The following is a 22,580-nucleotide window of genomic DNA, read 5'->3' as shown; positions in this document are numbered from 1 at the left end:
GACACCGAATGCCCAGGGCGTCTGTCGTTTGAGATGTTGTCGTCCGGTATAAAATGAATTCGGGCGGTTGTTTGGTTCGAATGCTCAGAGAAGAAGATGCTCAAGGTTCGTGCGGGCTTATACGGTATTGTTTATTTTGAGATGGAGATTAAAGGTTTAGCTCAAACTTGGGCTACGCAGGAAAGGCGAGGTGAAGTATCGCGTTCAAGGAGCGGTATATATGGCTGAGCATCAGACCAATGTTACAGTAGATGTAAATTGGGCTGCAAAGATGTGCAGGTACCCGAGGACAGACGTGGACGTGGTGTGGTTCATTCAAGGATTCCCAAGGTCGGTCAATGGGAGCCGACCACGACGCGGCGTGAACATGACCTGGTCATGAGCTGTTGCGTGTTGGTGGCCCCGTGGCTTGGGGCAACCGGTACGGCGCCATGCACGGATGGGACCCAGGCAGAGCGTATTCGTGACCACGGAGTCGGAGAAACTCTTTTCCAGAGGAGAGACAAACTCAGACAAGCTGTTTGGTACCAAACCCAATCTGGCTGCCAGGCACCACAAAACCCAGCAATCCATCAGCTTCTTGCAATTGGAGACGGTAACCTGCACCTTGACCATGACATTACCCTCTTTTTACTCTTAGCCTTCATGCCCATTTGCTCACCACTCATTACAGTCAAGTCGACTGCAAGTTGAGCTCGCAAACTCTTTCTCTCTGCTTGCCACATCATGAGTAAGCTGTCCGCATGGCCGCTAGACGCCCTCAACACTAACATTTCATTACTTGCCAGTCTCGTTTCCTTTTTGTTATCCTTATTCCTCTCACCCTACCTATTCGCTCATACCCTCAGGGAATCTCATGAGTGTGGTTTTTTTATCTTTTTTTTTACCATGCCCCCTCACGGCTCTTTGTCACGAATCACCTACGGACGTCCCAATCACTCTTGCAAACAGCGAGTTCAGGTGAAATGTCTTCGAGAGTATACAAAATGCAGGAGCAAATGAGAATGGCTTGCCTTTTCCCTTTCCATATCCCTTCTTTGCGAACAAACCCAACTACGTTTCCAACACTATCGTATCTTAAGCCCTCTCCGTCACCACGATCGTACCAAGCGCTAGAACCTTCCTTCTCCCACGAGTATTCTTCTTCTTTCTTTCCTTTAAAATTTCATCCGGCAGATCTGGTTCATTCTCTCCACAAGATACCTCGTTCCTAGACTCGTACCTGAAGGATTGTGACGAAATCATCCGGAGCGGAAGCACGCCGAACAATCATAAGAACGAAGCCCACCGTGCCAGAACTATCGGCGACAATGAGCGTGTGCGATCTGAGGCCGAAGCCGCGGGTTCGAATGTCAAGGATTATGCGACCGGGGTGGAACGAATACTGATCGGAAGCAGATACTACAAGGGACGGGTCACGACGTCAGTGGAGCAGTCGAGTCCGTCGAACGTGATCCCGACTGGGGCCCTGCTTGGTTTGTAAGGAGCATTGAGGCACGATATGTTTGGCGGCATGACGTTGCTGGGAGTTATGAACATGGACAGGTTTGGACTTTTGGTATGTGAAATAGCTCTTGAGTGCGATACGTGGTCCTCAGTCGGCTTCTGGCCCAGAGAAGACTGGCGTCCTGAGGGGGTATTTGCATTCCGCAGTGACGAGTGCCGTTCAACGCGGAGACCTTGACTTTTTCACAATCCTCTTGAAGGCAGCGCCGGGTCTGATCGGCAAACGTCGACTTGTGTGGCGGCTTGTGGGCCAAAATATATGTTGGATGATCTCTACGAAGGGTTTTCACTCTGCTGGAAGCCGCTGCTCAGCGCATCCATATATCAGTGGAATATTGTTTGTTGCTCATGCTTTCCCCAGTCATCAGGCGCAGGGATTACGAGACTTTCGGTCTAATGCTGGGAGCGTATCAGACCAAGTTTGACGTAGATCAAGGGCGTGGTCTATTCGCCGCAGCAAAGTGTGGGAACAGAGAACTCATTCAGGCTTTTATCTCCTCCGATGTCGATGTCAACACTCTCGCAATGACCTCGTCACGTGGCTCTCCCCTTCACGAAGCAGTCTATCCTTGAAATCGCCATTAAGTCAGCCGGATACTACTCATCAAGAGTAATGATCTCATATCTTGTATCCTCTGGAGGGCGTATTGACCGGAAAGCCGTCAAGGTCACAGCCCTAAGTCACAATCCTAGAATTTGTGTAACAAGTAATACAGTTAGGGAGGGACATTCGGATTGCCTTGGGCATGGACAGATCTCGGATGCGTCATATATCAATAGATGGAGAGGAAAATTGGGACTTTCTCAAATTATGCCTGGGGTGCGACATGTTCTTTGCTGCCACACCGGTTGGTTGCTCTGCCCTTAGCCATGCAGTGATAAACAATAACATTGAAAAGATAAGGTTCCTCATCGAATCAGGGGGCCGACATTGATGTTGTTGGGCGTGGTTCACTGGGGCGAATGACACCCCTGCAAATCGAGGTTGGAGCAAGGCATGGCCTGATGATCAAACGGACTTCTAAAGGTGCAAGCACGACACTACTTCAAATGGCAACTACAGGGACACCTCCATCAAGCGAAATTGTGGAAGTTCTATTGCAACACAAGGCTGATGTGAATCTGCGCCCCGATACCCGGGATACAGCATTCCAAGTTGCACCACGAAGAAGGCTATCTTGAAGTCGTCGATATCTTTATAGCTTTTGGCGCCGGTGTGAATGCTCGGCCCGCTAAAGAGAGTAGACGAACAGCATTGCGGGCTGCATCGTGGCTGGATGATGCTCGAGCAGTGGTAGAGGGAGGATATATTGATATTGCTAGCTAACGGATTATGGTGAATGCTGAGGTGATTGCACCTCCTTGTGAGGTCCGAGGACGGAGTGCATTACAGACGGCGGCAGAAGGACATATCGAACTTGTCCAACACTTGATCAATGCATGACAGAATAGCTCAAGAGGCAGCGGCTGAGCATAGGTGACTAGACTGGTGCATCTGCATATACCAAAGAAAATGCCCACTTGTTCCATCTCGTATGGTTGCTGGAATCTGGCATTACGAAGAGGTTGATGTTTGGTGGTGGCAAGGCTGAAGATTCAGGGATTGAGATTTGCGCCTGAAGTGGTTGCCCCCCCAACGCGGCCACCAAACTTGGGGGATCAACTCTTCCTTGACTGAGATTTCTAGGCTCCGGTGCAAAGTGCGCCAGGAATTAATCCATTCATCACGACAATACAAAGTCATCCTGAAAAGGCTTCTGACCACGGTCAAAATGAGTGTTCGAGTTGTCGCCCGCATCCGACCGCTCCTCGAGTCTGAGAACGACAAAGACCAGATCGTGTCCAGTCACAACGGACCCGACGGCAAGCCCACCGTCGTCAAGATCCCAAATCCCAAGAACTTCGCCGAAGAATACAGCTTTCAGTTCAACAGTGTGTATGGACAGGATGCCACGCAGCAGGAGATCTTCGACGCCGAAGGTAGCACCATCTCATCTTTTCGACAACCTCTACTAACATCAACTGGTAGTCTCTCCGACAATCAAACACCTCTTTCTCGGTTACGATGTCACGATATTTGCGTACGGTTCAACTGGTACTGGCAAGACACATACAATGCGCGGTGGGAAGTCTCTGGCAGACCGAGGGATGATTCCGCGGTTGCTCAGCAGCATATACCGAAAGAGTCGGGCCATTGAGAAGAACAGTAACGGCGACACCGCGGTGGAAGTATCCATGAGCTATTATGAGATTTACAACGACCGGGTCTTCGATCTGTTTGACGCGCCCGAAAAGCGGACACCGACTGGACTGCCCATCCGAGAAGCAGAGGGCGGCAAGACAGTGGTGGTTGGGTTGACCGAGGTTCCTTGTAGCTCTCTGAAGGACTTTGAGACCCTCTACGACAAGGCCAACTCCAATCGAAGTACTGGTGCGACGAAGCTCAATGCTCATTCTTCGCGGTCACATGCTATTTTATGCGTTAAGGTTACCATTACTAGTCCGACCGAGACTCGCATCAGCACCGCTTCTGCCATTGACCTTGCTGGATCTGAAGACAACCGAAGAACTGGAAATGGGAAAGATAGAATGGTTGAATCTGCAAGTATCAACAAGTCTCTATTTGTTCTGGCTCAATGTGTCGAAGCTATCAGTAGGAAGCAGCAACGTATTCCGTACCGAGAGTCCAAGATGACTCGAATCCTCTCCCTGGGACAGAACAATGGCTTCACCGTCATGATACTCAACCTGGCTCCCGTCAAGGCATACCACCTGGATACTCTCAGCTCCTTGAATTTTGCCAACAGAACAAAGAAGATTGAGGTCCGTGAAGTGGAGAATGAGCCCATTTTCCAGGGGCCACCACGCCAGGTCACTGGAATGCAACTGACCGGTCCGACGATACAACGCCAACCACTCCGGCCTCTCACGAACAGTATCAATGTAAACCTCAATGCCAATCGTGATGCGTCATCCAAGAACGAGAAACCTGTCAAAGCTTTCTCGGTTTATTCAGACCGCAACAAACCAGTGGCTACAAAACAGGTACCCCCGAAGTCATCCCCGTTAAAGCGAACGGCCGACGTCTCTTTCCTGGCCTCGATTCGTCCCACCAAAGTCTCCCGGCCTACTCCAAGCGTCGTTCGACGTGGACCGGAACCCGCCGCGATGACGAAAGCCTCAATCGAAACTTTAGTAGAGAAGAAGGTTTCTGAGATCCTCGCCGCTCGTGCCCTGAACGCGCCAGACCCGGCACCAACCAAGAGCGTATCGGAAGAAGTCCAAAGACGATTGGATAACATCGAGAAGAGATTAGAAGGACAAGACGGCGAGCGAGCCGAAGGGTTGAGTTACCTGTTCATGGCCAAACAGCATCAAGCTCGTGGTGAGGACGGGAGTGCATTGAAAATGTATGAGCTTGCGCAACCCTACTTTCCCGACAACGAGAAGCTGCAGAGTAAGATTAAGAGACTGAGAGAAAAATTGGCTCGGAAGAGAGAAGAACGCGATGAAGGAGTTCAGGAAGGACCGAGAGCTTCTAGGCGTCCGGCGAGAGAAACGTCGAGAAGCTGGGATGGTGATGAAGGCGACAAGAGTTATCACGACGACGATGGCGAGGGATCTGCATACCATAACAGCGATGAGGAAGAGTCTTCTCGCCGTGCTCGGTCGAAGAAGCCAAGACAGAAGCGCAAAGTCAGAGTCTCATCCCCGGATCCTCTCGTTCGACAGGACGACGACGCTGGTACCGTCACCCCACGGACGCAGTATCTTCTCGACGTAATCAATACGCGGGATGTGACGAAGATCAAGACTCTCAGCGGCCTGGGTGCAAAGCGGGCGGAAGGGATCGTGGAACATCTCAACGTGGGAGTTGAAGACGAGGATGATGATGCTAGGGAGCAGGGAGATATGTTGTTGAGATGCTGGGATGATTTGACGAGACTGCGCGGCGTTGGGAAAAAGACGCTTGAGACAATGAGGGAGGGTGTGGTTGTTTGAATGGCTTGAGGGATCGATTTCGATTCCGGGTCCAGGTCCAGGTCCAGGTCCAAGATTCTTGAGAAAGGTGTTTGATGCATTCAGTGTGGCAATCATGGCGTTTTTCTTCTTTTTTTGGATGGCATCACGCGGAATAGGACATCAACGTTGTGAGGCAATCTTGAATCCACACATTTGGATTTTATTCTAATCGACACAGAGACGTACCCTTCCTTCCAGCAGCGCTTGGGATGTTAGATTGGATGAACACGGAATGGACAGATTGAATCTCCGGTGGTTCATGCCATTAGTGTAGTCCCTGCGCATTCGGAATAAGCGTCCAGAATGCCTCCCTTACTGAACCATCGGGAGGATATCCTGAAGGTATTTCGCAGTCATTGAACGTTGTTTTCCCTGGTGAACCGACTCTCGATTTCCTGTCCTGCTTGTCGCCTTGCCGCATGACTTCAACCAAATAGTGGGGCAGCCACAGCCAGCCTCATACGACCAACAGTCAAACTTCATCAATTCCCTCTCAGCTTGATGGACAAACATGTAACCTTTGACCAGACGCCTCATTCTATTGAAAAGGAAATCTTAGACAGGCATCGCCTGAGGCCGAATATTGCCGGCTCTATGACGGTAGCAACATGATTAATCTACTCACGACTTTCGCCGCTACTGGCAAAAAGAACTTGGAATATTTTCCTAGACGCATTCCAGAAATGTCCTCAACTCTACCTGGAAGATATCAGTAACTAATGTCTGCGATACACTCAGCGGAGACACACTCTTTCAGAGACATCATATTTACGGGGCCGTCAAGCGCGACCTATTGAGGGACAGCGACTACTTGAAGCACTTATCTCGTGAGCTGAAAAATATCCCTCCCGGCTTGGACGACTACTTTATACGTATGATGGAATCTATAGATCGAGATTATCGTCACAAAGTGTCAGTGACGGTGCAATGCGATATGGATTATATCCGCGGATTTTTCCCAAAGAGTCATTTTCGGGCCCTGATTTTCTGTTATGGCACCTTCACATTCTCGACGAGAGTGGGGATGTGTGCTTTGCTACCAAAAATCACCTCATTCCAATTGACTTTGAACACGAAGAAGAAGCTCAAGAATGCTTTGATCTGTTCGAACAGCCGGTCGATGGGTCTGCTTGAGGCGGACACAAAATATCATCCTCCTTCTTGATACCTTTTTGCGTCCTTGGGCGACTCGGGTCAGATTCCTGTATCGGACAGCCAGGGACTCGACGACACCTTCTGTGCAAGAGCTTCTTCGTCCGTATATGGGGTCATTTTGTACCTATCCCATCTCGGCGGTGCTCCACGTCGGCACAGGTTGAGAGCATGTTCCATCTCGGAGCTGGAGTCCGCATTCATCGCGGTATCGGCTTCATCCCCGTTTCCCGTTGCGATACAAACCATGCCGTGACTCACTTACTCACTCCGTCCCAATCCTCACCTCTCTACAGCCGTCTCATCCAGGACGACAATACCGTAGGGATCTCTATCCCTCTGACTCACTACGACTCCAACACTATCATCATCCAGCATCTCCGTAATCTGCTCAGGAACACCGTTCTTCCCACTCTCTCCACGATTCTGACTCCTGACGCGCTCCCACTCACTCTTGACTTCTTTCTCGAGTCTCTCACGCATCACGCTCCAGAGATACCCGCGTTCCGAGTTCGAGTGGAACAGCGCGATCACACAGCCTCCGCGCTCCGTCACGGCGAGGGCGTCATGGTGACTTAGTTCGCCTGTGAAGATCAGATCGGCGTGGCAAGACCGTAACACACTGGCGCCGCTGCCGGGACATGTTGCGACGGTGGCGATCTGGATGTTTTCGATCCCTCGGCCTTGTGGAATAGCGACTGCGAAACCCTTGGGCAGGCCGATTGCGTGGGCGATGCGTGTGATGAGAACGGTCAACGGTTGAGGGGAGGCGAATTCTATGAAGCGGCCGGCCCCGGTGTTGAAAGGCGTATATTTAGGCGAATTGGTATCTAGGATAGAGGCGGGCTTGTTCGCTGCCTCAAGGGACGCAGGCGGAGATGGAACAACTACACTTCGCGTATGCGGGACCACGACGGCGTGGAAGCTGGATGTGGGCCGTAGATATGTTGGTTTCGAGTACGTTCTGTGTGGCGCCGGCGGGCGGGGGTGTTTTGATTTTGTTGCCGCTGTAGGTGTGGTGAATGGGTCGGAGAGGGCGTCTTTGTCTTGGTCGAGGCCTTCGGCGAAAAGGGATGTAGGTTTTGTTGAGGACCTGGAGTCGGCTTCTGGTTCAGGAGCATCCATCTTTCCTGTGACAATATCGCATAGCCAATCGGCCATACCATCAGGGACGATATCGACGGCGGTGTGAGGACAGTACACGCTGATACCATGGGCGAGGAGAAGCGCCATAGACAATTGTTGCGTATCACCTGTCGTGAAGGATTTCAAGCCTCTGAAGATGATGGGGTGGTACGCGACGACCACTGAGTGTTTGTTCTCAATTGCCTCGTCGGCCACGGCGCGTGTGAGGTCGACGGTCAAAAGCACCGAGTTGCGATTTCGCGGTCGGGAAGCGACAAAAGGAGCTTCCACCAGAAGTCCCGTGTTATCGAAGGATTTGTCTGCCAAAACTTCAGGGTAGAGTCTTCGCATGGACGAGACCACGGCCGTGGTGAAAGGAGAGACAGTGGGAGTCTGTACGGTACTCATTTGGCGCACGATCGGGATTGAATTTTGGATATATTGAGGCTGAAGTCTAGGAATAGCCCGAAGGAGGTGTCGGAACATCAGGGATAATGGACAAGCCGGTGCATGGTTTGTTAGGGAGCGGCGGAATACATCTATCTGTTGGTTATGTTAAGGTGGTGTTTGATATCTTGTCGCGCTTCGCGAAGCAGATGTTCCAATGACGCAATTCTGCAGAAGCTGCCTTTGATCTCCACCTAAACAGGCAAGATGAGCAATGTTTCTCAATCGCACCAACCGCTTGAATGTTCACTCAGGGACTCTCTATACTCAAACGGACCCGAAACCTTTGCAGGAGGCCTACCGCCCACTATGGTGCCATCGACCTCTTACGCAAGCCGGCCGGTCCTTTGTGGCAGGACTAACACGAGGTCCTCGCATGAAAGCATACCGAATAGGAATCTTTTTTTAGTGGATATCCAGTCTCAATCTCCTCTGATCATGGAACTGTCACTGCTGTCCCTGTCGAAAGGAGTCTTGTGCGAAATGATTGGGGAATTGTCCTCCTCCCATCACAATCGCGCCGAAGAGACAGAGGCAAATGGCTGACTAGTTCATCACCCTGTATATCTGGTACTCGACTGCCTGAGCACCGTCCGAGTCAACAACACAACGGCCTTGCCCGACGAAAACGGTCTCTTCCACCCACTTGTATTCCGTATGATTCGTTTCCATGATTGGCATCGTGAACCAGTGATGGTCACCGAATGATGTCGTTTTGGCATCCTGGCCCCACTGAAAAAATCCTACCAGACTCTCGTCGAATTTGACCACACCATTGTAGTGAATGTAAAAGTTCTTTTCATCATCGGACCTAGCTTGCGTGCGTACGTCGAGATGGATGGTGTTGCCGCTGGTGTTGACCAGAGACCAGTCGGAGCCTCCTGGAAGAATCGTCGCGTGGACACCCGACCCGTCGAGAAAACCATGGCTGATAGGGACAATGACGCGTTGAGGACCTGATTTGATTGCCCCCAAATCTAGTACATTGGCTTTATTTAAGTATGCACGCATGGTGAAAGCGATTTCGAGCTTTGGTGCCATTTCGATAGAGGATTTGGTAACAGAACTGAGAGGTGGAGGGCACGTTCTTCTGGCGGAGAGACATGGCCGTACACTGTCCTTGTCCTTGTCCCCTTTATACGCTCTGACAGCAAAATGATTGTGCTGACAAATTCTAATTCTTTCATCAGTGCACAACTTCAAAGTTCATACTTCTTCCTTCTTTCCCGGCCATTCCTTTTCCGGCTATAAGGGGCCATTTCAGTGTCGAGTCGGCGACTCGAACAGCGGAGGTAGACTGTATTATTCCTGAGCATGTGTCGAGGTAGGCATTGGTAGTGACAAGGTTTCAAAGAACCAATCTTTTCTACCCACTGGGGGGCTTAGCATGGTTGCTTAATGATGGTATCTCTATGCCCAAAAAGCTGAGGGCCCTGAAAAGTGGCACAATCGTGCTATTTTATTGTTCAGCCTGGTGCTGAGGGCGACGCAATCGCGATGAGGCGTGTCTCGGTCACAAAGATAGGAAATGCCACCTTCATATTCCATAGCATCAGCTGTATGCAACTTTCAAGATATGGTCCGCCCCCTAGTCAAACTGGGCATGCCAAGAGAATGTGTATTGGATGCTCTGTCTATCTAGCAGCTGGTCCTGCCAGGTTGCCGGCATTTATACACGGTTGGTTGAATCCGTTTGTTCTCCGGTTCTTATCCTATACCCTACATATGAGTGATAACCCATAACCCCTTTTCCCAGTAAGGGGGCACCTGCTACTGTTCAACCATTCAACACCACTCTTCAAACCCTTTTTGGCCTGAAACCAGCGACACAAAAGCAGGTCACATTTCTGCATAGGAGAGACGTACTCCTCGAAGGTGTGACGGATTAGAGCTACCGTGTCGAACGAACTGCTGGAGCCGTTGTCGAGCGCACCACGAAGGGTCCTTGACGACTGTTCCTGCGCTTAAACTCCTCCAGGGCACTCCGACTCCTTCCTCAAAACATGGCTTCAGCGATAGCTCTAGGCATTTCGATCTCTTGAGCATCAACGGATCTCGGCGAGCTCGAAGTAATCAGCTCTGGAGTTGCAAAAACGCTCGCATTCAACCATCCTGTCCATTGCACACTGCCATTCGGCCGGGACATGGTGCCAAGGTTGACTGCCATTCCACCCGCGTTGTAGGAACTTGTGTCGGTCTCGAGAACCTGAAGTTGGCATTGAATGAAGGGTATGAAAGGAAGCTCCATTGCCCCTCTGACTTTGACGAGATATGCGTCATCCATCTCGGCAAACCGTCTTTCCCAGGCAAGCACCAACGTATCCATCTCCGTAGTGTCGAGGTGCAGCAGCAGTCGACAGAGTAGGCTTAATGAATGATGGAAACATTGATTCAAAGATAACGCAAGAGAGGGATTGCATCTCAGGGTGAGGAAATGCCGACACCAGACTTCCTGGTTCTCCGTAACCGTGGGTGTGAGTAGGAATATTTCGTGGCCCGTCGATTGGATTAACCCGTCCCATCGCCTTCTTACTTGATCGATGTTTTCAATTCGTTTCCGACATTGCTTCTCCGGAATTTTAGGGGGTTGTCGTTGGTCCCAAAAGATGATCTCAACAAGGCGGTCTCTGACGGCTGATGCGCAGTGATAGCCAGGCCCCTGTTTAGGAGCAAGATTTTGGCCATGCTGACGAATGTTTCGGCGCTCAAACGAAAGAAAGCGGACTGCTCACCTTTTCGAGCGTCCGTAAGGGCGAGTGTTATATGCGCGATGGAAGTGCGTACATTAAATACGATGGACAATTGCACTGGCCCAGCTTTCCGTCGGACTTGTACTCAGTTGTCTTCCAAGATAAGTAAAAAGAGAGAAGCAAGTTCGAGAGTGGGCTAGAGACCTTGTGGACACAATAGCGGCAACATTTCAGGACCCTCACACGCGCTACACGCCAATTACCGAACTCGAAGCCCTGTCCTTCGGAATCCATTCAGAGCACCCATTTAAATACAAGAGAGCTGGTGAACAAAACATCACGCGAGAAATCCTATCCAAAAATCTCAAAACACTCCATTACTAGTCCCGCCATCCGTCCATGCATATCCGCATAGCATTGCAGGCCACCCGCAGAGCATCATCCACTGTCCACGCAACGACAACCATCAAAAATTCGCTCCGGGCCTCGACTTGGAGGAGCAATCTCCTCCGACCCCGTCCATCATCACCTTTCGTCACTCGACGGCAACTAACGTCTACCCCATCCCGGCACAGCACACCCATGGCCGCCGAAACAGACACTTCTGGCGCTCTCGAGGCTGCACCCTCAGGTATCACGCCCGAAACCCTGAGCGCAAAGCTGAAAGAAATCCTCAATGCGACGTACGTATCGATCGAAGACATGTCAGGCGGGTGCGGACAGGCGTTCAACGCCGTCATCGTGTCGCCGGAGTTCGAGAAGAAGACGTTACTGGCCCGGCATCGGTTGGTGAATAATGCGCTTAAAGCCGAGATTGCGGCTATACATGCCTGGACGCCTAGATGTTTGACGCCTGAGCAGTGGGAGAAAGAGAAGGAGAAGATCGAGGGTTGAGAGGGAGGAAAAAGCTGGGCGTTGTATGATTGATAATATGTTCATGGAATTCGAACGGCGGTGATTCTCAATGTACAATGCATAACAACTCTCTGAGCCGAAATCGGCCTAAAGAGACAATTCTGACGTGAATCACTAATGGTAGAAAAATGAGATGCAGCTGACATCGAAGCATCATATCTGTGTATTGCGATTTTGTCCATCATCACAGGGATGCTTCTAATGTCAAGTCCTGACTTGAAAACGCGACACGGCACAGTATTACATCTCAATCGAACCTCTATACATCAAAACCCGTGTCCCCTGAAGACTGTCGAAGGGGGCCAACCATATGCCCCAGGGAGTCTACCCGGGGATAATTTTACCTATCAAGCATAGAGGTGTAGGAGCCTGGGTATCTCTGAACCAAGTACATCATAAACCAGACCAAATTGCCGTAGCAAAATTTTGCATAGCCTTGCAACCAACCCGTCAGATGCTAATAACCATGAAAAGGTATCATCATAGAAAGTTCCTGGCGGCTTTATTCGCCTATGTCTTTCATCAAATCGTAAAGAGGTAACGGGTAGCTGTGTGCCCCTACCAAAAGAACCCCCTCCATCATCCTAGTCTGACGTCCCTGCTAACGTCCGGCATCGTCGAAAGGGTGAGCACGCCCGATCTGTCACTATTATGAAGCTGGTAATGAATGATCTGACAGACTTCTGAACAGATCATTCGCAATGCGAGGCTGAAAGAAGATGCGACTAAAGCGCATCGCTTTAGTCGTATCAAAAGACTCATGACGGAGCGATCAAAGGATTCCGTCTATCTGTTGCCCATCTCTTCGATTGGGGAATTAAAAAAAAAAAAAGTTACTCCTTCATTATTGTCGCATTGGGGTGGCCATGGATTGTGGTGGTGCATATATCCGTTGTCGTTTGTTGGCACTTCCCGTGTCTCCTCCGCCAGACATCTCCGATTGTCCCCTTCTCTGAGCTTGCTGTTGCATCATGCCGGGTCCTCTCATACCCACAGGAGTTTGTGGACCACTTTGAAACGATGTGGCGTTCCCACTGGCATCGACGTAGTGTTGCTGCTGAGACATCCCAGTAAAGTGCATATTGGCGTTGACTGGGGATACTCCTGCGTATTGGCTCGGTGAATTCCAAGTTCCACTTGAGCCCGCGGGAGACGCTCCAGCGGACATGTCATCACGGACCGAATGTGCTGTAGACGAAGGCCCGCCAGAAGGAACGATGGTTCCTGCAGTGGTGGGGGCATCCATTCCCTGTGGGATTTTCTTCAGATGCATCAGGTGCTTCTCCAACATGTCCAGCAGCGATTTTCGAGTAAATGGCTTGGGTAAGACGTCATCCATGCCGTGATGGAAATACATTTGGATGTCATCCGATCGAATGTTCGAGGTCATGGCGACAATCGGGGTCCTGTCAAATTGTCGGATAATATGACAGGCAGAAACGCCGTCCAAGTTCGGCATGATGATATCCATCAGAATCATATCATATTTGGTTCCTTCCTGCATTTTGCTCACAGCCTCGAGACCATCGAGCGCAGAATCCACGGTGCAGGAGAATGAGTGCAGGAATTTGCCTCCAATATGCCGACAGGTCGAGTCATCTTCCACCAAAAGAATTCTTGGAGATCTGCTCCAGCCTGGATCGTATGCACCGTTCTTCTTCCGAGAATCGGCAAATTGTGCACGAGGATCATGAGTGTCCCTTGACGGCATAGGATAGGGAATGTTGTGAATGTGTTCAGCGTACATCGGGTCAATGCCATTGGTTGTTCCCATGGGATACACGACGGATTCCAGATCATTCGGATTCATTTTCGCAAATCCCATGCTGCCGCTTGAAGTGGCCGAATTGGGCCCTCGGAATTGACCACTGCTTTGGTTCATGGGTGGAGTGGCAATGCTGGTATGCATTTGTTCTAGACCCGTTATATTGAATTGGCCATCCGCATTGATGTCGTTCAGAAGTTTGGCGGCGTGCTGCAACGGTGAGGCAGGGATGTCATCATCTTGAGGAAGCATGTTTTGACTTGTGGGAGTTAAAGTGGTGCCTGTTTGCGCCGAGTCTGCTTGTGGAGCGAAGGGTGCTTTGCTGTCCCTTCGCTGTTTTGCATCAACGGAATGTAAAAATGCCATGACATCTTGCATCACTCGATCATGGTTGAGGGCGGATTTCTGAAGGCGAAGGAGTTCCTGCACCACCATTTGATGGTTCATCTGAAGTTGATTGGTGGTTTGGACCAGAGATTCGATCTGTTGTGCTTGCGCCACTATCTGTTGGTTCATAAGGTCAATCTGTTGAAAGGGGATCTGTTCATCACTGAGATTGGACGTTTTTCGTGGCGCCGGAGCCTTTCGCCTGATGTTGTCAAGGGTATCCTTACTGTTCGCCTTGAATTCAGGGTGGCGAAATTCCCACGCATTGGCACCGTATATCGACGTTCCACCCTCCTCATTGTTTTGTCGCACCTTGTGAAAGTCGTATTTATTTAATTGACGGACAAAACTAGCAAAATTCGAGTGTTTGAAATGTTTGGGTAAAATGGATTTGGTGAACTTTTCATTCTCCAGAACCACAAAGCTGTCTCCTTCGTCGCCCCATCGTACTACTGAGGAATATGAGGGGTCCTCGAGCATTCTGCGCACACGATTTAGTCCTCGAGATACAAGCAAGAACGACAACAGGTTGAACATACTTATACAATTTGCGAACAAAGTCGCTAGAGTTATTGGCCGATCCGGCGCCACCGCTTTGGCTGTCCATCTTGAACACCTCGACAAGATGGATGATTCAATTTCAACACTATCTTGGACAATTCGATGTTCTGGGAGGGATTCTGCAAGGTAGATGCGTGCAATTGGGGGTGATCGGAGTTGGTGATGCAGTATATGGCATCTAAATCACGACAGCATTTCCGGAGACCGATTGCGACAAGACCACAATATATGTATGAGGATGCTTTTGCGAGATGACTGCGAATGAGATGGAATGTTGACAGTGTTTGGCAAGTGACACCTAGACGGCTTCCGGTGAGGCAGACGGTTGCAAGTCTATGTCAGACGCAAAGAAAGGAGGACGACAGGAGAAGGCGGGTTTCATAGAAGGATAGGTTTGGTTAGATGGATATAGAAAGGGACGGGTGTGCAGAAGTAGAGAGCAGACAGATGCACGGTTCGCCGAAAGATCGTTGAAAGAGGCATGCGTGGGTTGCGGGTTGATAGATGAGGGATTGATCTTTCCGTTGTCGGCTCGTTAAACCCTTGGAGCGAGAGCTAGGGAACAGGGGAGGGGCTTGCTGGAGAACTCTGAGAATCTGTGTGTGCGAGAGACCGTCGAAAAATCAGGTCAAACCGTCAAGTCCGCGAAGCGTGGCCGGTTAGAAAGACAGTGACAACGACAACACAAGAGAAGCCAGAGGCAAAGGTAGAGCATATCTGGCTGAGGCGGAGGGCAGCGCCGCCAGAGTTTCGGGTTCTGTAGCTTTGCCGCGTCGGCGCCGGCAGGAACCACAGATTGCCTCAAGAGCCAGTTCGACTGCAGGGCAGCGAAGCGCTGGGTTGGTTTTTTTGTCCAGGAGCATGCCTGCTTGAGACGAGCTAGCTCGCCTGGTGTGGTTCGCTTTGGGAATCATCATTGGGATTGGGATTAGAAAAGCTGACCCTTCGGGTTGGCGGCGTGAGGCGTATGGCGGGCAATGGGGCATTCCGAAGCCAGGCCATTGGCAATGAGGGGATAGGGAGAGGAGAGCCAGAGGGGGCCGTAGCTGCAGCGAAAGCAACCGCGAGTTACCAGACGGACAACGAGGAAAGACTCGGCTAAGGCACACTGGGGCATCACGCTAACTGGGCGACTAACTGGGGAGGCTCGTCCACAAGGGCAGTCGGATGAGGGTTGATCTGATCGGGGGGCAAACTCGATGGGACTACGGGCCTTAACCTCCTCAGTCCCGCAGTCCGACTAACCACTGGACTGTTCCTTTGACGCTTTCCCCATTGAAAATCTTTGATCTGGTTTGCTTTTTTAATGCGCCGTCGCCCGGACCCCTGCCCCAGCATATTCGCTAAGAGGCCCCTTGATCCGGTTGTGGAGATGACGAGAGCGGCGTCCCCTCTCGCACCGATTTGGCGATAGAAACTCTCAGAACAGCAGTAAGGTGCTTGAATCAGAAGAATCAGGTAACGGCAGCAATTGCCGGCACGGCCGTTCAGAGACAGAGTAGTTTCAGTGTCTGGTCCTTGCTGCACACCCATATCGATCTACAGTATTACTGTACTGTCCTCGCAAGCGATCTTCCACCCTCACATTACGACTTTCTGCTCTGAGTATAGCTTGCAATGATGAGTGGCCAAGAGAAAATGCAACTGGTTGGTTTGGGCGATCAAGGTCCATAAGGGGAAAATTGACCGACGATTGACCAGTTGCCCAAGGGAATGAGTGACGGATCCCCTGGGGGTTTGTGTGACTTCTGGCAGCTCTCACTGATTCGTTGCACACAACCTGATCCGTTAACTGCTATTGTTCCTCGGAATACCTAGTGTAGAATACGTGCTCTCAATCGGCCTTTTTGAGCCGGAGCAATGAGATACTCTGTCGAGACACCGTTGTCTTGTTGGATATCGCTGATGTATGTTGTATCTACCGATGTCAATCGTCCACCAAAGTGACCTCGTCAAACATGTTAGCTCCGTTATGCAATGATGGCCTGCTTTTTGCGTGGATAATAGCATTCCGTTCAGTGTTCGTTCAACTTCGATAAGCTGAATGGCTTTCAACCTACTTCCACCGGGCGCAGGGGCTATAAGAGCTGTTCGCTGTCAAAGCCAGTTGTCGACCCATTCTCCTGGTACTTGTCTCTACCGTGTTCTGCATCAAAACGTCCTAGACGCTAGCACGTTCAGCATCCCCAAGGTCAACAAGAAACCATGCTTTTCGAGACCGCTCGCTTCCGACAACACGGATCGGCTCAAGGATAACAAAAGCCTCAAATCCGGATTGGGGGACCAAGCCATGCTGGATCCGTACTAACGACTCGTCAAAATGAAATTGTGGCGCTGCTAGCCTTCTAACTAATGGAGGATAAAACTTTCGGACAAAACACCTCAAGTTTTGTCCTCACGGGTGAGGGAGATCATCTCGAGATACATCTCGCGGACCTTCTGTGTCCTGATAAGTACTGAGTATGACAGCTTGATGGTCGGAGAGTCCGACACATTCTGAACCACCTCTTGTAATGCATGGTCGTGTCGGCTCTACTTGGCGGAGAGCACAATTGTGACAGGTTGCCCAGCAGAAGCTGGGTGGGAAAAAAAAAAAGAAAAGAAAAGAAAAGGCTCTTGGCCTCAAGTACGATAGAGCTAGGTCGGATACTCGAGAAATGGGCAACTGCAAACAGTTGTCGAGGTGCCTAGGCCAGGTGTTCAACTCGGAATCTGGTGGAAGCGGTAATGAATGAGGAAGTGACAATGCCAACCAGTGTCTTGGAATGGAAATATCGAAGCTGTGATTCTGCTCCTTCGAGAAGGATGCAAGGTTGGCTTGCAGTTTGTTGCAAGCTCGACGCTTGCCGTTGTGATCTGTTAAAGGCGAGCAGACCATCACCCAACGGAGTTGGAGTAGAGCAGCAGAGCGCTGTCCATTCCAAATCTTTTTTTCTTTCCACCGGCTAGCGCCCCAGCAGAAAGGGACGAAACTGTTCTGTCGGGGGACCGTCGTGGGCTGGAAGGACTTGATTTTGCGTTGGTGAAACGATCGGAAGGATGACGGTAGGGCAGGGTACGAGCACATGATAATACAATGACTGTCATGGTTCTTGAATTGGGGGGAGCCGGTGTGTGGTAATGTATGTCGCTGCTTGCGAGGGGAGAAAAAAGCTCCCCCGCAATGATGTTATTTGCTGATGAGTTAAAATAGTTCCGAACCCTTACCAAGTTGTGACTTTGCCTGCATCTGCATCTGCATCTGAATTTCAAATTTTGGCTCGCAATAAAATCCTCCGTACATCCAAATGTTCTCTCGATCCATCTTACGCTCTGTCACCTCAGCTCGTCTCTCACCATCCACTCCATTCGTCAAATCGTTCTCTTCAACAGCTGCAATCATGGTACACCCCTCATCTTTCTCATCACGCACGTCGTGTGTTATAATGATTCTAACTCACTCTATTACAGGTCAAACAAGGCGATTCCATCCCTAACATCGACCTCTTTGAGGATTCACCAGGCAACAAGGTCAACCTTTCCAAAGAGCTTAGCTCCGGCAAAGGTCTCGTCATTGGTGTCCCGGCCGCATTCTCTCCCGCCTGTTCCGATACCCACGTCCCAGGCTACATTGCCAGTGACAAGCTCAAGAGTGCTGGAAAGGTCTTTGTCGTCTCTGTCAACGATGCATTCGTGTAAGAGCGCCCCTCCCCACCATTCAGCCAATCATCACTCTTACACCTGTCCAGCATGAAGGCCTGGGGAAAGAACTTGGACGAGTCCAAGAGCAGTGGCATCCGATTCCTCGCTGACCCTGCCGGCGACTTCACTCGAGCTTGGGATGTTGAGTTCGATGCTGCAAAGATCTTGGGCAACAACCGGAGCAAGCGTTACGCTGTCGCGACCGAGGACGGAAAGGTTGTCAAGGTTGCTGTCGAGCCTGACAACACTGGTGTCACCAGTGAGTAACCCTCTGTTACTCCATAATGAGACCAATCTAACACCGAACAGTCTCTGCGGCCGAGGCCATGTTGTAAGGCATGCCTTTCTATCCTGAGTTACCATACCAAAGGATTCATGGCTGCTTAGCCGCCGAAAAGCAAAAGAAGAAAAACCAATCATATCAATGTACCGATTAGCTGCTATCACATCGAACTTGCTTAGATTTGCGGGCCAAAACTTAATACGCTGAAACCGGAACATAGCTTTCTCGTCGAACAGGCTACTGATTCTCATTTTTGTCTGTGATTTTATATCTGCATGACTAGCACATGTTTCATCGTGAGGATTTGTTATCCTTTGACTTGCGTGACTTGGGAGATTCTTGGGTATTTACTTTCTAGCTCAGTAAAGCCCTCACTTCGGCACCAGTACGGGGATACAATTCCCTTAACGACCCAAGCTGAATATTGACATCCTCATGCTGGTTCTCATCCTCTCCTTCTGACATTGCAGATTTGGCCTCCACCATTTCCAACATGCTCTCCAACTCATCGAACTCGGAGCAAAATCTCTCCACAGCCTCGGAGATGACATCCTGGGCTAACGTCCGGTCGAGAAGGTTCTTCAAATTCTCTTGCGCATCCATCAGCGCGGAGGATAGGAAATCGTCCAGCCGCTGTGCCGCCTCGTCCAGGTTGGCCATCAACCACGCTCGACAGGCCGGGGCTTTGTGACGCCGCCGCGTGTCGAGCTCTTGCATCAACTCCCGCACACCAGAGTCCTCGAGCAAGGTTGAGCTCAGGTCTTCGACCAGTTGATCCCGGAGCACCTGCATCTCCTGCACTGCTTTATCCAGAGGGATCTGCGCGGCAGGCACCTGGGATGATAGAGAAGCGAGCGTGGCCCGAAGGGCCGTCATGTAGTTCATCCGGTAGATATTGCTCCGCCACGCATCCGGGATCTGCATCGCGGCCCCGGCGCATGCGGTCACGATTCCGCCGAGGATCGCGGTAAAGAGGCGCTCCAGCTCAGCCTCGCTCATCTGCGGGCCTCTTGCACGCGATATCTCTGCAAACTGTGTCAACGCCGTCGCGAGGAACACGGGCGGGCTGAGATCTGTGGACGGCGTGGTGTCGGCGGTCGCAGCTGCTGTCTCTTCTTCCATTGTGGCTTCGAATTGTGACAGCGTCCAGGACTGCAGACTCTGGATCAATTTGCTGAGCGAGGATTCCGTGCCGAGCAGTTTACTGAAAATACCCCAGTAGAAGTCCAAGAGGTTGAATGTCTTGAACATGAGCACCGGGTCACCGCTGTTGCGGACGGAGATGTCGATTCGGGACTGAAGTGTCTGGCAGACGGTTGCGAGGCTGCGAGATACCAGGTCCGAAAGAGCCTTGACACCGTCGAAGACAGGTTCCTGCTCAGGATCGGATGCCGATGAGACGCTTACTCGTCGCTCGCTGATGCGCGCCCACGGTTCGCTCGTTCTACCTACTGAAAGGCCTCTAGAAATCTCGTCGGCGTCTGATACAAAGAGGCCTTCGAGTGCTTCTTTCTCTGACACCGCCGCAGAATGTACCCACGCCAGCATGTCGCCGACGTACCGCAGCGGCTCATGCGTGGAGAATTCAATCGCTTTCGCTGCTCCTGTGGAACCTGTAAGTGCTACGTGGAATGCGTCAGACAATGTAGATTGCCTTGCTTCTGCGAAGAAATCCAAACAGTTTTGAAAAAGAGCAGGTCGTTCACTCAGGACTCGCAAAGCCCGCCGAATAGAACCACTCATGTGCGGATCTTCAAGGTCCAAGCCTTTAAATTCTCGCTGAATCCATGTGTAGAGTTTCTTAAATCCTGCATCGAGATTCCGGGTCGTTTGCTCCATTAGTTCCAACCCTAGCTGCTGGTTCTCGTAACCTAGTAGAATCTCGCAGTCGCGGTGTATCTGCTTGACTCGAGCGAGAACTGTGAAAAACCGCTCGTCCAGGGGCTCCGCGGAGCTTGTGAGAATGTTTAAGTCGGGTGTAGAGATGATGAAGTGGGTGGTGAAGGCGTCGAGGAGCTGTTGTTTCATTTCAATTTCTCGTTTGTGGCCAATCGACGTCGCGGCTTCTTCGAGGACAGAGCTGGATTCCTGTTTCGCAGCGACGATGTGCTGACGCATCGATGCGCAGGTCTGATTGAGGGTCGCGATCATCGCGCCGACTCGCTTGAGTTGCTGGAGGATGAGCGGTGCGTGTGAGTAGTAACATCCTCTGTATATTGTAGATGGGGGTGCGTACTTCCGCAACTTGACCGAAATCATCCACGATCTTTGCATTGCAGTCCATAACTTCTTTTTGTGCATTTGCCTTCAAATTCCTTCTCGTTTCCTCGTCATTCTGCACGCCTCGCTCGTCGAGGAGTCGAAGGGCATCGCGGATCTCGTAGTCAGCGTAGGAAGAGGATAGGACACTCGTGAGTTTGGTGCTGAGGGCGTTGGTTCTCTTCGATGGGAGGCCATCTCCGCTAGGACTGATGGGGCTGTCGAGTCCCGGAGTGGTGAGGCCATCGAGGTTGTTGAAGTATGGCCTCGCCATAGGTTAAACGAGTGAGTGAGGACGTGAAAGGACACGCGGCGCGGAGAAAAGAATTGACACATCGGAGAATACGGGGCAAGCCCTTGTCACCATTTCAGATGGTGAGCACAGGCAGTTATTTACTTGAATCATTTCATTCCCCAGCTTCTTCTCTTCGTTTGGAAGGAGTTTGACAGGCAAAAGAGCCAATCTGTCTACATCTGGGAGATCAACCACCTAATGCCGCCAATCAAATTGCCAACAAACTGCTGGCCTTCTGGTAGGGAAGGGAAGATCCAAAAGTAATGTGGCATTCCTTTGTAATGATCATGCTTGGTGGGTACACCAGCCTTCTTCAAAGCTGCCTCCATCACGTAAGCGTCATCCCTTAAGGGATCCTTCTCGCAACTGACGAAGTAAACTGGTGGGTAGTTCTTGTGGTTGTCCGTGGCCAGAGCGGTGAAGGTGTCGCTGTCTTTAGGATCGACGCCGGCGTGCTCATAATAGATCTTCATTGAGTTCTTGTCAATGATGGGGACACCTTCCTTGTTCTCGTCATAGGCCTTGAAGATGGACTGATACTCTGCAGGTACGTGGTCCCAGTGAAGCGTGAGCGGAACGATCGCGGCCACGCCTTTAATTCCATCCCGCTTCGACGGATCCTTGACCATGCGATTGGCTACTTGTAGAGCCAAAGCACCACCTGCAGAACCTCCGATGCTGTAAAACTTGTTCGGGTCTCCTCCGAGTGAGGTCGCGTTTTGGCGTGCCTATTCTCAATCAGCACTTCGGTACGGAATGGCAGACCTCAGGGCAAATCTCACCCATCTGTACACGGTCAACGTGTCCTCAAGCTGCGTTGGGACCTTGTGCTCAGGGCTAAGTCGGTAGTCGACATTCACAATGATGGATGGGACATGCTCGGCGATGACTCTGCAAAGAAAGTCGTCGGAGTTAAGATCACCAGTCATGAAACCTCCTCCATGCGTCCAGATGGCAACAGGCAGCAGGCCTTGCTTGGAAGCCTCTTTGGGAGTGTACAAGCGATACTTGATGCCGTCGACTTTACCGTCTTTGCTTTCCACTGCGTCTGATGGCGGAGGGAGCTGAGGAAGTAGAGCCGCAACTAGCCGGTCATATTGGCCTCTGATCTCTTCAGCGGTACCGCCCATGACCACGCAGCCGCCCATAGCCTTCTCTAACTGATCGTCCGGTTAATGCTGAAGGCACCGGACGATGCACCATATTCGTACTTACATCGAGCCATGACTGTGCGTAACTCATTTTGAACGTTGTGTTGTCAACCTGAAACGCTATTTCGACGTGATCTGAGGAAGCATATGGGGCAGCATCTGTGTACGAAGAACGGGAACGGGACCACTTTTTCCGCTCTCTCTCTTCGACCTCGGTTACTTACTTGGTGGGTTCGAGGGAGACTGATTCCCAAGGTCACTGCAAACTTCCCCCGCAAAAAAATGAAAACGTCAATTCGAACGAGTCAGAAACTCACCAGAAACCACGCTAGAAAACGAA

At 50.9% G+C, this 22,580-nt stretch overlaps 8 protein-coding genes across 8 annotated transcripts; 3 read left to right on the top strand and 5 right to left on the bottom strand.

The window, feature by feature from the left end:
* Nucleotides 1-3,278: 3,278 nt before the first annotated feature.
* Z518_09834 (uncharacterized protein) lies at nt 3,279-5,508 on the top strand (the record flags this gene model as incomplete). Its single annotated transcript, XM_013412451.1, has 2 exons — nt 3,279-3,486; nt 3,536-5,508. The coding sequence occupies 2 exons, from the start codon at nt 3,279-3,281 to the stop codon at nt 5,506-5,508; spliced, it is 2,181 nt and encodes a 726-aa protein (XP_013267905.1).
* A 1,215-nt stretch (nt 5,509-6,723) lies between these two features.
* Z518_09833 (YbgI/family dinuclear metal center protein) lies at nt 6,724-8,292 on the bottom strand (the record flags this gene model as incomplete). Its single annotated transcript, XM_013412450.1, has 2 exons — nt 6,724-6,937; nt 6,968-8,292. The coding sequence occupies 2 exons, from the start codon at nt 8,290-8,292 to the stop codon at nt 6,724-6,726; spliced, it is 1,539 nt and encodes a 512-aa protein (XP_013267904.1).
* Nucleotides 8,293-8,799: 507 nt separating this feature from the next.
* Z518_09832 (uncharacterized protein) lies at nt 8,800-9,294 on the bottom strand (the record flags this gene model as incomplete). Its single annotated transcript, XM_013412449.1, has 1 exon — nt 8,800-9,294. One exon carries the CDS (start codon nt 9,292-9,294, stop codon nt 8,800-8,802), a length of 495 nt encoding a protein of 164 aa, XP_013267903.1.
* Nucleotides 9,295-11,525: 2,231 nt separating this feature from the next.
* Nucleotides 11,526-11,837, top strand: Z518_09831 (uncharacterized protein; the record flags this gene model as incomplete). The annotated part of the gene is made up of 1 exon (XM_013412448.1): nt 11,526-11,837. One exon carries the CDS (start codon nt 11,526-11,528, stop codon nt 11,835-11,837), a length of 312 nt encoding a protein of 103 aa, XP_013267902.1.
* Nucleotides 11,838-12,702: 865 nt separating this feature from the next.
* On the bottom strand, nt 12,703-14,617 carry Z518_09830 (uncharacterized protein; the record flags this gene model as incomplete). The annotated part of the gene is made up of 2 exons (XM_013412447.1): nt 12,703-14,491; nt 14,550-14,617. 2 exons carry the CDS (start codon nt 14,615-14,617, stop codon nt 12,703-12,705), a joined length of 1,857 nt encoding a protein of 618 aa, XP_013267901.1.
* A 3,241-nt stretch (nt 14,618-17,858) lies between these two features.
* Z518_09829 (uncharacterized protein) lies at nt 17,859-18,587 on the top strand (the record flags this gene model as incomplete). Its single annotated transcript, XM_013412446.1, has 4 exons — nt 17,859-17,954; nt 18,022-18,245; nt 18,300-18,511; nt 18,562-18,587. The coding sequence occupies 4 exons, from the start codon at nt 17,859-17,861 to the stop codon at nt 18,585-18,587; spliced, it is 558 nt and encodes a 185-aa protein (XP_013267900.1).
* A 302-nt stretch (nt 18,588-18,889) lies between these two features.
* Nucleotides 18,890-21,068, bottom strand: Z518_09828 (uncharacterized protein; the record flags this gene model as incomplete). The annotated part of the gene is made up of 2 exons (XM_013412445.1): nt 18,890-20,707; nt 20,772-21,068. The coding sequence occupies 2 exons, from the start codon at nt 21,066-21,068 to the stop codon at nt 18,890-18,892; spliced, it is 2,115 nt and encodes a 704-aa protein (XP_013267899.1).
* A 194-nt stretch (nt 21,069-21,262) lies between these two features.
* Z518_09827 (uncharacterized protein) lies at nt 21,263-22,331 on the bottom strand (the record flags this gene model as incomplete). The annotated part of the gene is made up of 3 exons (XM_013412444.1): nt 21,263-21,817; nt 21,872-22,249; nt 22,305-22,331. 3 exons carry the CDS (start codon nt 22,329-22,331, stop codon nt 21,263-21,265), a joined length of 960 nt encoding a protein of 319 aa, XP_013267898.1.
* Nucleotides 22,332-22,580: the final 249 nt, after the last annotated feature.

Source organism: Rhinocladiella mackenziei, assembly GCF_000835555.1.
Source record: "Rhinocladiella mackenziei CBS 650.93 unplaced genomic scaffold supercont1.8, whole genome shotgun sequence".
NCBI classification, from domain to species: Eukaryota; Fungi; Ascomycota; class Eurotiomycetes; order Chaetothyriales; family Herpotrichiellaceae; genus Rhinocladiella; species Rhinocladiella mackenziei.
The sequence above is the reverse complement of the archived record's forward strand: the minus strand, read 5'-3'. Positions and strand labels throughout refer to the sequence as shown.